Source organism: Danio rerio, chromosome 18, assembly GCF_049306965.1.
Source record: "Danio rerio strain Tuebingen ecotype United States chromosome 18, GRCz12tu, whole genome shotgun sequence".
NCBI lineage: Eukaryota > Metazoa > Chordata > Actinopteri > Cypriniformes > Danionidae > Danio > Danio rerio.
This window is the reverse complement of record NC_133193.1, coordinates 26,444,124-26,460,995: the sequence shown is the minus strand read 5'-3', so window position 1 is coordinate 26,460,995 and position 16,872 is coordinate 26,444,124. Positions and strand designations below refer to the sequence as shown.

The 16,872-nt window shown below is 33.4% G+C and overlaps 1 protein-coding gene across 2 annotated transcripts in view; it reads left to right on the top strand.

Annotated features, from left to right (window-relative positions):
- st8sia2 (ST8 alpha-N-acetyl-neuraminide alpha-2,8-sialyltransferase 2) overlaps positions 1–16,337 on the top strand; it is a 32,975-nt gene extending 16,638 nt beyond the window's left edge. Inside the window, exons 6-7 of one of the 2 annotated variants that reach the window (XR_011007159.2) lie at positions 6,870–7,234; positions 13,630–16,337. Coding sequence is in view for 1 of the 2 variants with exons in the window: in NM_153662.1 (NP_705948.1) it covers positions 6,870–7,155 (286 nt within the window). In the remaining variant the exon portion in view is untranslated. 2 annotated transcript variants of the gene reach the window in all.
- Positions 16,338–16,872: the final 535 nt, after the last annotated feature.

Genomic DNA, 16,872 nt, shown 5'->3' with positions numbered 1-16,872 from the left:
ATAAGCCGTAATTTTGTGTAATTTATCTTTATTTATTTATGATTTTCTTATGGGTAAAACAAAGAAAATGCGGGTCTGATAGTTAAAATGGTAGACTGCAAATAGTTAATTAATTATAAATGAATTATTCATAAATAATTCACCGGCACCTACAACAACGATGCCATCGTCCATTGTGATGTTTGACATTAGACATCATACAATGCCAAATTGGTCAGCATCGCCCAACCCTACTGTGAACAAATGTAGATTTGTACATCTGCGCACCTTGTTCATGCAGATCCACCTTTGAGAGAGTTGTTTACCATTCTACTTTAAATATTTGGTTGGAAATAGCAAGCAAGTATGGCTTAAAACTAAGTGAATTTCCTGCACGCTTCCGGCTAACTGCTAAGCAGATAGTAGTTGCTTCAGGACAAAGTGCATGAGAGGGTGAGATCAGCGATCCTTGCATGCATGAAATATTGCACATTATGACGAGTTTTGCTTGCTACACAACTGAAAACGTACTAAATATAATAGTTTTTAGTTAAGAATTGTAGTATAAAGTTTTCTAACTGGTGAATGATCTTTTAATATGCATGTTCGTGATTTTAAGAGGTGTGGCTTTGGAAGACAGGGACTGTGTTTTCAAAGATATGCTAACAGATAGCATTTTGGCAGATCACCTACTGTACCTTTAATAATAAGGTGTGAGAGCGATTTTTGTTTATTTTTTATTTATTTATTTATTTTTTTATCTACATTGTTGTACACTATTCTTTATATAGTAGTATATATTTTATATGCAATTATGATTAATATTTTTTTTTCTCGACGACTTCGACTAGTTGTACATTTTCAATAAATGGGGATGTTGCACCAATGGACAGCAACATTTAGTAGTTCAAAAAACTAAAATATGTGACTAATTCAAACAAAAATGTAACTCATTCGTAGTACAATAACGCAAATGTAGCACAAATATAGGCCTAAACCGGAGAATTTAGACGCATGAATCTTGAATGGGGTCTTTCAACTAATTAAAGTTTTCAGTGGAATTGCCCGATTTTTATAAAATAAATAAATAAAAAAAAGAATATTCTCACATCAGAGGACATGATTGCCATTTGCTAAAAATAGCCACTTGCAAAATGAAGTATTAATTTAACGATTATACAATTTGCTTTTTAATTTATATGAGTTATTTATATGATAAATAATTTATTTAACCTATTTTTGAGAAAAGTCACACCATAGGACAGTTTTGACATTTGACTAAAAAAAAAAAAAGTAATTTTATGTTCATTCTTGTCATGTGTGGCAGGGAAAATGCAACCTCATGTCAACAACCCATATCTGTATTCATACAGAAGTCTTTTGTTGGATTGTTAGCAGAATAGAAGACCCTCTGGGTTAAATTGTGTTCGGGTTCTTTAAATAGCACAACCTTTTGGCTCTTCTATTGACCTCTGCATATTTCAAGACGGCCATTCAGGCCTCCCTCTGAGCTGAGTGTCTGGAGCTGTCATTCTTACAATGCACCAGCATGAGGATGGTTTTTCTTGGATCCATCTGAGTAATATGAGCTGCCGAGATGAGATTAGAGGTCAAGTAAGAGGGGAGGTTTAGTGGCTGAGGGTGTACTGAAGAGAAAATGCTATTACAGTATGGTGGAGTTGTTGATAAAGGATGATAAAAAGAACTAGCGTATATTTAAGAGTAGTACATCCAAAAAAATAAATCAAGTCTGTCTTAATGTTTTGTTTTGTTTTTATTCTACATTCAGTATTCCAATTTTAGTGGCTGCATAAAGCTTTTTCAACTTTTTTTTAAATGAAACTTGTATTGGTAACTTTAAAGGGATAGTTCAGACCTTTTAATTTACCCTCACTAATCACAATCTCGTTAAAGTTTTTTCTTCTGTTGAACACAAGAGAACATTTTGAAAAGTGTTGGAAACGTTTAACCATTGACTTCCATAGTATTCAATTTTTCTTTATGGTACTATGGTCCAAGAATTTCCATAGTATTAGGTTTTCTAGTATCAGTGGTTACTAATTTCTAACAGTTTTCAAAGTATCTTTTGTGTAAAAAAAAAAAAAAAAAAAAAAAAACACATTGGAGGAAAATTAAATATACAAATACAATACATTGTTCCGGATACATTTCAGATAAAAATAAAAATAAAATAAAAAACAATTAGAAGGGGCTGTTTTCATTTTTTGCAAATCTGAAATGTTACTTGGTGTACAATCTGTTGTACATTTCAGATTCATGTCCTTCCTGGACACAACCATGAGAAGGTGGAGCTTGTCATACAGATCACCTAGCAAAACATGGGCCTAATCTCAACCAATAGTGTTTTTAAAAGCAAACATAAGAGAAAAGGTCTGCAACCAAGTGCTTATCTTTATTTTACAGTGCTTTTATCTCTTCAAGTACAACTGTAAAAAAGTGAGCTACCAAGCAAACTGACCTGCTGTGCAAAGAACTGCATGAAAATAAATATTAATTAGCAAAATAATTTGCCCCTGTTTTTGCAGTTGCACAAAAATCTAGGCTGAAGCATGCATTTCCAATGAGTCTGTGTTGAATTTTTGGCACAACATGAGCAAATAAATATGGAGCAGTTTTTAAGCTTTTTGCAAGTAAATTTATGCTTGCATTTCAGATTTACTCAGAGCAAGTATTGGTTGTCTAAAAGAAATTGCAATTAGATCAAATAATCTAAATCAGATAATCCGATTTTAGAAAGGTCGTTTTTTTTTTTAAGCTTTAGTTATTTAATCTAAGTACAGTATTATTATTTATTTATTTATTCATTCAATTTAAAATAACTGTTTAGTGTTTTAATATTTTTTGTATTTTAAATTGTGGGGCAGCTAAACTGAATTTTCAGAACCATTGATCTCAAAACAATACAGAGGTTGTGTTTTGGCCCTCAGGTGCTTCAGGCACTTTTGGTGGGAACCTGAGAGATTTATTCCACCTATAAACTCTTTAAAAACTAAGTGTCGTTTATTAATTAATGTACAAATTATTACCACTTTAATGCATTTCATTAAGATTCCAATTTCGATTATTATCTAAGGCTTACTCTGCTAGAACACTAAGCTTATCAACATAGATTTCTGATGGTTCAGAGATGTAGATGGAAATCAAAGGAATGACTTTTCTTCTGATGTTGATCTAAAAGTGTGGAATAGTCCCACACTATCCTCAATATCAATCTACACAGAGATTGGATATAAGTTATAAGTTAAAAGCCTACATTACTCTGACTTACAACTGTCTGTTGACATTAAAAGGGACGGTCCACCCCAAAATCAATATGCTGTCATCATATACACACCCTCCATTACCAGTTTTAGCTTTATTCCCATGTTGAACACCAAAGATGATATTTTGAAGAATGTTAGATACTGGTAGCTGTTGACTTCTATAGTATTTCTCCCCCTACTTTAGATCTCAGCAGTTAATTTGTTCCATTCTTCAGAATATCTTTTGTGTTTGGGTTAGAACCACTTGATGGTGAGTAGGCCATTTTTGTGTAAACTTTTTCACCAGTTGAGTTTTCTGATTATGTTTTTGATGTAAGCTCCTTTTTGTCATTGCTTTTTTATTATTATTATTTATTCTCTTTTTATTATAGTTTTTGTTTTTGCACAATGGTTAATTATGCACTTAATTGTTTTTAATTAACAGTTTCCAAAGTGTTTTCCGTTTATTTACGGTTGTGATTTGCATTATGGGAAGTTGATCTCTGCTCTGTTAAACTGTGGAGATTTTCAACATCAAAAGTCGACAAAGTGATTTGTATTGACATTTTAGTAGTTTCAAAGAATATAATGGATTAAAAATATATAAATAAGTCTGTAAAATAATCGAAAATTACCGGTAGTTTAATGCAAGATTTTTGTATTGTAATATACAGCACAACACTAATCCAGACAATATATCACTTTTATGAACATTTTGAATAGTGTTAAGGTTTTTTTTAAACCTTTCTAGGTTAAAAGTTGTTGGTAGAAAGATCAATGTCCCATAGTGCAGTTCAAAAACAAAAAAAAATGTGGAAGAATAAAAACATGAATCGCAAAATATGTAAAAATGCTAATTTAAAGATATTTTGTATACTATTATTTTTGAGCTATATATACTATTTTCAAAGTGTTTTTAACAGTGATACTAATAATACATTTTTATTAAGCAAACAATTTTTAAAGCTCAACATTACCACCATACATTACATTTTAAAATACTCAAAGATAAATTGTATTTTCAGAATATTACCGTTTTACTATAATTTTCAAGGAAGAATTGCAGTCTTTGTAAGCATAAGAAGACTCTTTAAAAAATAAATACAGATTTTATTGACCCAAAGTTTTTATTAACAGTGAATGAGAATAAAGAACTTCACACTCAACCTCAGTTTACAAAGTCTATAGAGGCAGCTTTAAGACGGGGATGTTGGATGCTCTTTGTTATCTGAAACTCCTTTCCTCCAGAGCTTTTTGCATGAGCCGTCCTGAATGAATGAATGACACCTCGCAGAGGCTCAGAGAGAGGTCTATTGTGGAGGGTATTGAGGGGCGAGTGGACTGGAGAGGGTTCAGTGCATCCTAATGGACATTGTTCAATTGTCTGATCTCCTCCTTTTTAAACGTGGAAGAGCTGCACAGCTGTCAGGGCTGGATGTGGGTGAGTTTTGCATGAGAATATTTTAAAAAGGGGGATTTAGCATAAGAAGCTGAGCTTTTTATTTTTTGAGCTCCTTTTTTTAGTAACCTTAGCTGTTAACACACTTGGGATTTTATAATCCTTTTTACATTTTGACTGACACTATGTGCTACCTTTTTAAAAGTTTGAGGTAAACTAAGCTATTAATTTGTTTTTAAAATAGTCTGATTTAATTAGTAGTGACGGTAAAAAAAGAATAGTTTTGAATTAAATAAAGAAAATGTAGAATGACAGGTTTTATACAAATACTAAGTATTTTCACCATCATCCTGAATTAACTGACTTTGTGCCCACTTAAAAGGGCACCTATGATGAAAATCAACTTTTGTAAGCTGTTTGGACACAATTGTGTGTAGGTATAGTGTGCCCATTGTCATATTGGAGTGATAAACACACAACAAGTCTCTCTTTTGTTTTTATTTATTTTTTTTTTTATTTCTTGATGTTAAAATAGGACCCAAATCCCAGTGATTTTGAGGTACACCGCATTGTGATGTAGGAATACGTTTTTTTTTTTTTATTTATTTATTTTTTTTCGCCCACCAAATTGATTGACAGGTACCATGTTTTTTATAATGACATGTATTCACATGTCCTTAGTACATTTATTTTAGCAAATAAACTGGATTAAAATATTTGTTACAACTGTGATTTTTATAAGACAGTAAAATCGCTATGTAATTCCTAACCGTTAAAATTACCACGGCTGCATAGTGTCAGTAAACTCTAATTTGTGAGTGTGTGTGTTTATACTGCAAACAACATTTGTTTGAGACTCATCATTTCAGAAATGCTTAAATAGACTCCACCACAAATACATCAAATAAACTTACTTGGTATTTTTGACTGAGCCGTATTTCAGCTTCATCCGAGTCTGTCACTGTGCTGTTTATCTGATCTAGCTGATGATGAGAAGCAGACATGCACGGAGGAACTGTGGGCAGGGAGAACCAGTTCATTTAGATTTAAAGCCACAGGCTACAGAAACCGCTACAATGTATTCAGACACCAAAATGGGCAGATTCTGGAGGTTATAATAAATAACCTGATGGGTATTTTGAGCTGAAAAGCTTATCTTACATCTTGTAAAAGGGATAAATACGTCATAAAAGAACTTGATGCTTTTTTGCAATGGTTAAGATCACAAAAAAGTGAGCTTCAAATTTCAGATTATTCCTTTTTATTTTCAGATTATAGAAAAGCTGAAAAAATGTGTTTTGGTTTCTTTTAAAAACTCAAAATAGGTTTTTATTCAGAAATTAAAAAGCTGTTTAAAACCTTTAAAATGATCATTTTCAGCAAAATTTCAGATTTCTATTTCAAATGAACGTTCTTACTTTGAGCTCATTAAAACATCTGGATCATATAAATTTAACAACATTTTAACATTTGACAATTAATCTAGTATGTTAGAATGATTTCTGAAGGATCATATGACACTGAAGTAATGAGGGTTTAAAAAATCTTTGTATCACATGTATAAATGACATTGGAAGAGTTCACACAGATATTGCTGGACTCTATTAGCAGGTTTGGCATGTTGCCCTGGTAGAGAACCCTGAGCTTGCAGATAAATGAACTCAGGGCCCCTGCCAGGTCTTTTAGCAGGTAAGGGGGTCTGAGATCAGGTAGGTCTTGAGAGCTCCCCTTAGAACAAAAGGAAAAGGAGTAGATGGGGTGGAAGGGGGTATTTTTCCAAAACGAAGACAAGGCAGTAGGGTGAAAGCGGTCTATTTATAGTAGGCTTGGATCAATCTGATTGGATTATTACTGATTATGGATAAGAGAACACCCGCGATCATGTGCTCCTCTGGACATAACTTTAAAAACTTCACTAAAATAGAAAGTAGTTGCTTTGTATTGTAATATTTCATAATTTTACTAGTCTTATGTTTTTTACCATATAAATGTAGCCTCCTTGAGTTTAAGAGCTGAAATATTACTGATCTCAACCTTTTGAACAAAGCTTGCACAACCTTTTGTGTTTTCTGAATGTTATATTACAAAAACACATGTAGATTAAAGAAAATTATACCCACTTTTGTATAATAAATGATGATGAGTGTATAGTTAATCCTAATAAAGTTTATTTATTGTATATATTTATTCTTATTTTATTATCCTGTTGTTGTTGTTGTTTTTAACAGTTACTGGCTGACCAACCATGTCCAGATCAAACGTCCCACCACTGGACTGCTGATGTACACCATGGCTACTCGCTTTTGTGATGAGATCCACCTGTATGGCTTCTGGCCCTTCGCTCACGACCCTGACGGCAAACCAGTCAAGTATCACTACTATGATACACTAACGTACCACTACACATCTAGTGCCAGTCCACACACAATGCCTCTGGAGTTTAGGACCTTAAGTGCTCTTCACAGACAGGGGGCGCTGCGGCTGCACACGGGACCATGCAAACCTCCTACATGAATTCTTTAAACACTGGACCTTACACACACACAAAGGAAGGAAATGCTGTGAAAAAGTCTGGAACAACTGAATATTTCAGGTAAATCTTTGACCATAAGTGAGAACGCAATATATGAAGAGGGGATGTTTTCCAAAGTGTTCAATTTTAAAAAGGTTTTTAATCCCCCATGCTGTTTGATAAGAAGCCCCTTTCTGGTGTTAGTTTTTTTTCATATCATTTGTTTTTTACATCATTCATTAAGTGTCTTAGTTTATTAAATGCCAAATATGGCCACAAGATGGAAGCAAATCGTAGAGGAGAAAATACAGGGTTTCTGCAGGTTTCATAAAAAAGACTTTAGGACTAATTCAGAAACATGATGAATGTCATTTCATTTTTTTTTTTATTTCAAAGACCTAAATCACAAATATTGATTTTGTTTTCTTGTCATACTGTTACTGTAAACTTTATTGTCACCTTTTAGGAGAATTTTTTTCTGCAGCATACTAGATTTACAACACATATATCACACCACACACTTAAGACAAACATTAAACAACATTAGTAGTACAAAAAAAAAAAAAAACTACCTCTTCCCATTAAAATTCAGCAAACCAATTGCAAAAGGAATAAATGAAAATTTAAATCTTTGCCAAAGATCCTGAGGGAAGTATTTAAAATGAAACAAAAAGAGAATGAAATATATCAGATGTAATCTGATGGCCTTTCATACAAATAGGACAACCCAGGCACTTTTATCCCTGATACTTTGCTGCAGGTTTTTAAAACCTCAGACAGCAAGTTCCTCTGTTTTACTTTTAAGATAGCAAACCAACAAATCAATGAAAATTATAAAATGCCACCATCAAAGAAAACTTGGAGCACAGTAAATGGGAAAATACAACAAATAATTTTTCACAATTGTTTTTTTTGTTATAATATAAGAAAAATGATATGATGATGTTATAAAGGCTATCAGAAAAAGGAAAATAATCGAGTGAGACTGATGACGGCAGCCAGAGGAGAAAATAATGTCAAATTTGCTGTACTTTCCCATAGACACGTTAATTCTTTGATTCGAATGGCAAAAAATGATGATATACTACTTACATAAACACAGAAATGTTCATAAGTTTTAAAAAGAATAAAAATATTAAAAACTTTAAAGTCTTATGAGGCTTATGAAAAAGGTCCATAGTACCTAGGTGCTTATTACTTTCCACTAATTCAATTTGGTGGTTATCAACCATAGTACTTAAAACTACATCCTGCTTCTGCCGCAGGTCAATGCACATCTCTTTCGTTTTCTGTGTTCAGATAGAGACCAGCCTCTCAACACCAATTTGTAAAATACTCAACAACAGGTCCATGTTCTGCCTCCTCATCAACCATCAAACTTACAATAATGATGTCATCCGCAAACTTAAGAATGTACTGATTTTCAAAGGGCCTATGACACTAATTTGTGTACAGAAGAAACGCATCCCTTGTCGTGAGTCCATAATATGTGTTAATGTATTATTTGTGTGTGTGTGTGCGTGCGTGCGTATATTTGAAGTTTGAGTCTTTCTTCTGTTGAACACAAAAGATGATGTTCTGAAGAAAGCTGGAAACAGTAACCATTGACTTCCAAAGTAGGGAAAATAAATGAGAAAATGATGACAGAATTAAATATATTTTTGTAAACTACCCATTTAAGGCTTAAAATTATTATTTTGAAATGTTGTACTTTTTAAAACCCTGCAGAAATCCTGAAATAAGAGTTTCATTTTGTCTTCAGCCTTTGGAACATTTTGTGTAAAATAAGGAACATCTAAATCATGATTGTCTTTTTTGTTGATGTTGCCTTTACAGTCGATGTGTCTGTTTAGCCCACAGATGGCATGACTGAATGTAGGACTGTTTTTTTCACAATTAAAATGGTACAGTTTAGACTTCGAATTAATATTTTAGAGGGGTTTTACCACTATGTTGTTGTATACATTTTAGACAGTACTTTGGATGATAATTTAGTGCCTCAAGTAGGAAAAAATGTTATGCTGCATCATGTGAAACTTGACAAAGTTGCCTTAGAAAGACATAGTGAGTAGTGTTGTGACCGTTGAGCCCAAAGTGTACTTTGCTTTTTATGTATGCTAGGGTCCACGCACATTGTGTGAAGCAAAATTGATCAGTATAGGACTTTTATGTACTTTTGTTTTTGCACTACTTTGCTTCTCCATAAGGTGTCAGCACTAAAGTTGCCTAGTTAGTTTGTTTACATGCACATTCCAGAGCTTCATAATGTTTCATAAGTTTGTAAGTAATGTCATGTTAACACATTACCTGGATTTCTAAGGTAAAAAAACAGCAGAAACATAATTCAATCATAACGGGTAGTTTTTGGCCCAACACCACAATTTTCCTTTGTATGTAAACACCTTTATCGGCGTTCTAGCAGTTCATGTCAAATTTAACAGAAAAAAGTGCTTAAACTGTAAATAGTGATGATAAACAACATCACAGCTTCTCTCAAATTTCCTGACAACAGTGTGTTGTAACTGTCCAGGTACACTAACATACAGCTTTTTTGTGCTGCTGCATTTTTAAAAGATAAAAAAAAAAAGATAAATGTTGGTAATCGATAGCCAAGGCAGAAATTACTCCTGTTCTCATTCAAAATGCGGTGTGGGTAATTTGTCAGTGCCAGAGAGAGCTTAACATGCAGCAGTTTAAGAAAACACATTGAATTACAAAGAACACCAGCAAATTAAGAAAAGATCTTCATCCATTTGACACCATATACGTTGTAAATCCTCTCAACGACAACAAATAAAAAAATTTTAAAAACACGATGAGAATTCTCACAAGGCAAGCAAATCAAGAAACCGTGCTGCAATTTCTCACACCCCATGTAAATGGCACAGAACTCAATGGAAATGGTTCAAGGGGACCCAAAAAATGGACTGACCCAGCTGGGATTTGCTTATTGTGCCGTGACTATAGAGTGAAGGAACTATGAAGTCCCCTTGTAGGCCAATCAGCTGCTAGCATAAAATCCCCATAGGGTTTTCTCATAGGCATTTTGAAGATTGCAAATACTAAGCTCTGGGATCAAACACAGTTCATTACACTTGCACGTTTTGTCCAGCCAGATAATTCTCACACGATAATGTAACTTTTATCACTTTTGGATCTTATATGCAAACTCAAGATTTGAAAAGCTAACATTAGGCTATTAACAGTGCTTGTTACCCTGCTTCCAACAACTTTGCAAGATTATTTTTAGAAATATGGTCCATGACAAAAATTTACTTTCTCGGTTAATTATATTATGATCCATGCTTTTATATTACAAACAACTACACAAAAAAAACAGATCTGTGGATATAGACTTACGTGCCTTTTAGAATTAGTTTTCCTGTTGGCAATACATTTGTTTTGCTTTACAGTTTTTGTAAAAGTTTTGAAACGCATACTGTATGTTTTAGAAATGTGCCTACATAGTATTATCATTAGACATTTTGTCACAGTACAATTATAAGGTTCTATCTGACATTTTTGTCAGAATTGAGTTATTGACATATTCTTATTAAATAACTTATTTACATTACTTTTTATTTAAAAAAAATTTGTTACACACATACTGTTTGCTATATGGAATACAAAATCTTTAAAGCTTAATATCTCAAAGTCATTCGATAGAGCCTTATAATTCAAAGGTGACAATATTTAAATAAGTGTATCTTGTGCGTGCATACAGCCCGCTTACCTTAGTGATGAGGCCTGAGGGTTAGGTCTATCAAAAGCTTGCGAGTCCCAAAATGGATAGAGAACAACATTCTTTTTTTTTTTTTTTGTCACCAAGTACATTTAAGGAGGAGTGTAACTATTGCAGTTATGCCACAAAATTAAATGTGTTCAGATAAAGAAGAAAAAAACGATGAAAAATCAATTGATCACGTTAAAATGAGTTAATATTCAAGTATTTTAACAAATGTATTTTCACGTTTGCATTACTGAGAGCAGGAAAGATACAGGCTGCACTGGTTAGCAGTATCTTCATAAAATTGTTTAATTAAAATAAATAATCAACAAACTAATCTGTTTTGACGGTCTCTATAAGTGAAGACATTATCCACACACAATATGAATTCCCAATTAGAAAAATATTACAAGCTGTCAAATACAATTTATGAAAATACCTAAATAACAGACAAATCCAAATGTCCTACACAAGCGGCGGGCTGCTTTCCAGACCAGTTCAGCTTGATGACATATAATGTCTTCGACACTGCCTGTAGTGCCGTTTAGCAACTTGTTAGCAACCCTCTTTTTAAATTCATGCTATTTGTGTGCGTTGTGAGAAATTGCAGCGCATTTTCTTTGTTTTGCATTGTGAGGATTTGCCACACATATGCTGTCAAACTGATGAAGATTTTTATCTTAATTTACTGGTGTTTTTTTTTTTTTTTGTAATCGCATGTGTTGTTAAGTTACTGTATGTTAAGTTCTCTCAGCCACCATATAATTTTTTGAAGGCAACTGGCCGTTGATTGCTTTGTTTATAACCGTTGCTTTGAAACTGCTCCTGCAGCTCCAAAGAGAATGAATCTATTTTTCTATTGTTTTTGTTCAGAAAGCACACACAGACAGGAAACTTCCGTCTGTGGGAAAACATTCATTACACAATTACAGAGACTTCTTTAATTTATGTAGTTTTTTTTATGACAATGTGTGTCGTGGACATCAGGCGATGATAGATTGAAAGCAACATGTAGTCTACATAAACAAATATGCCAGACTACATCACATGATTTGACAGTCAAATAGTCATAATGAGAATTAGAAATCTTTAAAGTCCACGTTTGGAAATTCGTTTTTTGGCCTCCCAAACATCACAAATGCAAAAACACAATCGCAGAGCACAAACACAAAGCTTCCTATATCTCAGGTTACCAACACACAACCCTGACTATAAAACCACAACATAACATACAAGCTACTTCATGGCCATTTTTTCAGTTTAGTAATAGAAGACGGTATAAAAGATTTCTTAAAAATATTTGTTTTTGCTGTGGGTTCTCTGCATCGTCTACCAGAAGGAAGGTTTTCAAATTCATAATAAAGAGGATGAGTGGAGTCCCGAACTATCAGCGAGGCTTTCCATTTGGTCTGCTTAATATAGTTCCACAAGCTGCTTATGGGGGTCCAATATGATCTTACTAGTAATGTTAACAATCTTTGCAAGTTTTTACTTGCTTTTAGGTCCAAGATTTCTGTACCAGCAAGAAACATTATAGGAGATCAACCAGGCTGGTATAAACCTTTCTCAGAATACATATAAAAATAACCAACAATAAAAAATTGTGCATATGAATGGAGCTTTATGCCATTAACAGTTCTTTATGGGAGTGGGCGGGGCTAAATGTCTTTTTGGTGCACTTTGCTCATCAGTTCTCTGATTGGTGGATTTTTTGTAGATTTTCTAGATAATTTCCATTTTTAAACACAATTGTTAGACTAATGTGAACATATGGGTTCAGAAAAAACATATACAATCTGTTTACAACCACAGAACTCTAAACACAGTACTCTGTTGTTAACATTTAATCCATTTTTCTTAAAAGTCTATTTCCTAAGGAGAAAATAAATGTAGTTTTAACATCCTGACCTGACACTTTCACTTTATACTTGGAAATATTGTGTTGTAACTGTCCAGGTACTCTAACATACAGATAAAAAAGAAACAAAGTATGCTTAAATGGGCTCAGAGGTGTTTTTAGTAATTGTGAATGGTGCACTGGAACTGTCTGTCAGTTGTAGCTGAACATGTTTGCACAGTAAGGCAGCTATCAGAGCGTGTGATATTGTAGCCAAATCCAGCACACACACCCAGCTGTTCACACACACTCATGTGTGCTCAAGGATGGCCAGGCGTGAAGGGCGTCAAGTATGTAAACTTGGGAATTTATTAAAGCCGCATAGTACTGTATCTGTTTTAGGATTGCAAGCAGTGTTTCTGTATTTAAGGAGGGTTTTGGAGGGGATGTTTTGCATTTCTTTTTTATGTGACACATATTACTTGTTTAAGTGAATGTATTTGTGATAACTTATAAAGGACATACTGCTGTACTCATTTGTCTCATGTGGTGTTAATTATTATTATTATTTTATTTTTTTAAAAATTGTTGTTGTATTGACTATATACACAAGTACATTCAAATTTTGGGTAAGTAAACTTTTTTTGTGTCTATTTATAGGCTACATTTGTGTCATCAAAATATTGTGAAAGTATTATTGAGAATTCATTTCAATTTCATTCATTTATTTTTCTTCAGCTTATTCTCAATTTCAAAGGTCTCCACAGTAGAATGAACTGCAACTATTTTAGCATATGTTTTATGCAGTGGATGGTCTTCAAGCTTCAACCCAGTATTGGGAAACACTCATACACACTCATTCGTGCACACTCAGACACTACAGACAATTTAGTTTGTTCAATTCACTTCTAGTGCACATCCTTGGACCTGTGGGGGAAATCGGAGCATCCGAAGGAAACATGCAAACTCCACACAGAAACGGCAACTGGTCCGGCCAGGACTCGAACCAGCAACCTTCTTGCTGTGAGGTGACATCTTTTCAATTTACTTGTTATTTATTCTTTTAAAAGCATTAGTGTAAAAATCATTGTCTTATGAGCTTTCATAAATAATTCTAAAATAGACTTTAATTCTGAAAATACTCAAGAAACTTTATTTTCAAGAAACTTTATTTTCAATTTTATTTTATTTTCTTTGACCCCGAATATTCATAGAAAAAATCATTTTGTTGCATAATAAAATCCTTTAACACTTTTAATACATTTGATGCATTTATTAATCTGCTGAATAAAAGTATACATTTATCCAGGAACATTAAGATGCTTTTCATGTTGAACCTACATTAACTGTAATATTTTTAAGAGGCATAAATTAAGCAATATGCAGAAAAGAAATCTTTCACTTTAGAAAACGTACTGTTGATACTTTTTTAAAGAGCAGCTGTTTTACCCCTTTTTCAAGATTTAAGTCTTTTGTCTATTCAGAACGTGTCTGTAAAGTTTTAGTTCAAAACACTCATCATATTATTTATTATACCTTTCAGAATATTAGATTTTCATTGCCTGTGCCTTTATTGCTGTTTTCCCCGCCCACCTGTCAGTGTGCCTCAATCTCCGCCTTGGCTGTGTCAGATAAACAGCACAGTGACAGACATGAAGGCAGATCTCACATAATATTTGTGAAAACAGTAAGAACTTCCCCAATCATTATTTGATGTTTGTTGTGGAGTTAATTTAAGCCTTTTGATGAGTCACACACAATGTTGTTACAAAGTTCACGCACACACACACACACACACACACACACAGCAAGTGTGTTAATGACTTTTGATATGGTGTTTGTTATCTTGTCTATTTTTCTACAATATGTTTATAATGATTATTTTATATATTTTTTTCCCTCTCTCTTCTTTATTATATGTATATTTGATATTTATGTTATGGAAGTGTTCAGTGTAAAAGAGGAAGTCCTTTATTTTGAACTGATTACTATTATAAACGTGATACACAGAAATATCGCACATGATCATGACGTCCCAGCTGTGCGGTCTGCCACTGTCTGAAAGTTTAGCTTCTGGTTTGATTGGAGAAAAAGGTACTGACACTTCATGTTTAATATGTTTTTTTGTTTGCTTTGAGTTTGTATACAAAGTTTAAGTGATGTCTGTTTGTTTGTATATGGCTTTCATGTTTGCTTACGTTTGGTTTCATTTTCTTTTTGTATACAAAGCTCTTACTTTGTCTGGCTTATGGTGTAAGGTGTTCGGTGTAAGATGACTGTGTTGGTGAAGTGAATGCTCCACTGAAAATAAATCATGGGAAAACACCAGTGAAAGAGTCGATCCTTTGTTGAACCAGGGAGCTACATCGTGTGTTCAACTTTACACAAAGCAAATGTGCACCAAAAAAAATCTGTTAAATTACTTTTTTTTTTTTTTTTTATTCTGGTTGCTTTGTACACGTCCTGTATTGCTTATATGATTATACGTGTTACTAGGGAGACTTGTTAGTTGCTTGGAAATCGCACTATTGCATGAACCTTAAAATGGGAGGGATTTGGATCCTACTTTAATGTTAGGAAACTAAAAAAAAAAAAAAAAAAAAAACATGTTCTGTTTATATCACCCCGATATGACTGTGGATACACTATACCTACACACAGTTCTGTCCAAAAAGCTTACAAAAAAAGGTGCTTTTAAAGTAATGATTACATCAAACAACATTGTTTACACTTCTACATTTGAAAGTGTAAAACTTCTTAAATGTTTTTCAAAGTACTTTTTAGACTTGTGAAATACATTTGAAAGGTTTTATTTTGGACACTCTTATTTTTACTGCCCCTAAAAGCATGTTTTCCCAAAAAGGACGGAGACAAATTTGATTGCATTTGCTTTGAGGCCTGAAGAGAACTTTGACTGGATGTTTTCCTAGAAGTTTGGTATTTTTCTTCCAGGAGGTAGTTGTTCAAAATTACCAAGCTATTTGAAATATTTAGTTGTATATTTTTTTCTTCTGCAGGGTGTTTTGACCCATGTGGTCTGCTGTGTATTTGAGATTCACTGCACTACACGTTGCTCATATTATGTCTCTGGGTAAGTTAAAAATAGATAATTGTCTCACCGCAGACGTCAGCAGGCCATTTGACATAATGAACGCATTTATCCGTAAAAGCACCCCTGTGTTTTGAAAAAAATAGAAACGGTCTGTAACCAATATGACTAAACTTAATTACGCTGACTGCAGGTCACAGCTTGGAGGACTTTTGGAGGATTTGTCTACGTTTCCTGCTTTCAGGATGTGTTAATGATTACCACAGTGTCTGTTTTTAGGAAAAATGGAGATCCTTTTGTTTTGCTTTTAATTGAATGACCCGTGTGGTTACAGCCCTTATTAACTTGACACCCAAAATAGCCTGGATGCTGAGCTTCTTTGCCTTCATTGTGTGGTAAAAGAGGTTAAATGCTTGTTATCTAGTCCTTTCAGATTATATGTTTAGGTTTATCTCTGACCTGAGGCAACATATGATAAAGCGATGCAGTTTATCACATTTTACACAAGACAATATAAGATTTTTGGAAATTTTTTGTTGTTGTACCATACTGGAAAAGTGCTTTACAAAAACATTTTTAAAAAGAACGTGCCACTTTAACGCAATTGTTTTGTTGTGTTGGGGAAAAAACAGTGATCAAAATTAGAGAAGAGCAATGATTTAATGAACTTTCTAAGCTATTTTGATCAGTTCTTCTGATCTTCTGAAGCCAATAGGATCTATGCACCGCTAGAGTTTTAAAGCCAACATTAAACTTACGGTGAAAGCTTAATGTGACTATTTTGAATTTCACAAGGTTGTTTTTACAGCATCGATGTTGTAATATAATTACAATACATTCAGTTACAGGTGAAATATAGTTGATATTTCCCAAATGATCTTTAACAGAGCAAGGAAAGTTTCGCAGTATGTCTGATAATATTTTTTCTTCTGGAGAAAGTCTTATTTGTTTTATTTCGGAATAAAAAGCAGTTTTAAATTTCTAAAAACATTTTAAGGTCAAAATTATTATTATCCAACTTATAATTCAGGGGGGCTAATAAATATGTCTTTATATGCACGCACCCATTACTCTGCTAAGAAAACTAGATTCTGTTTGTCATGCAG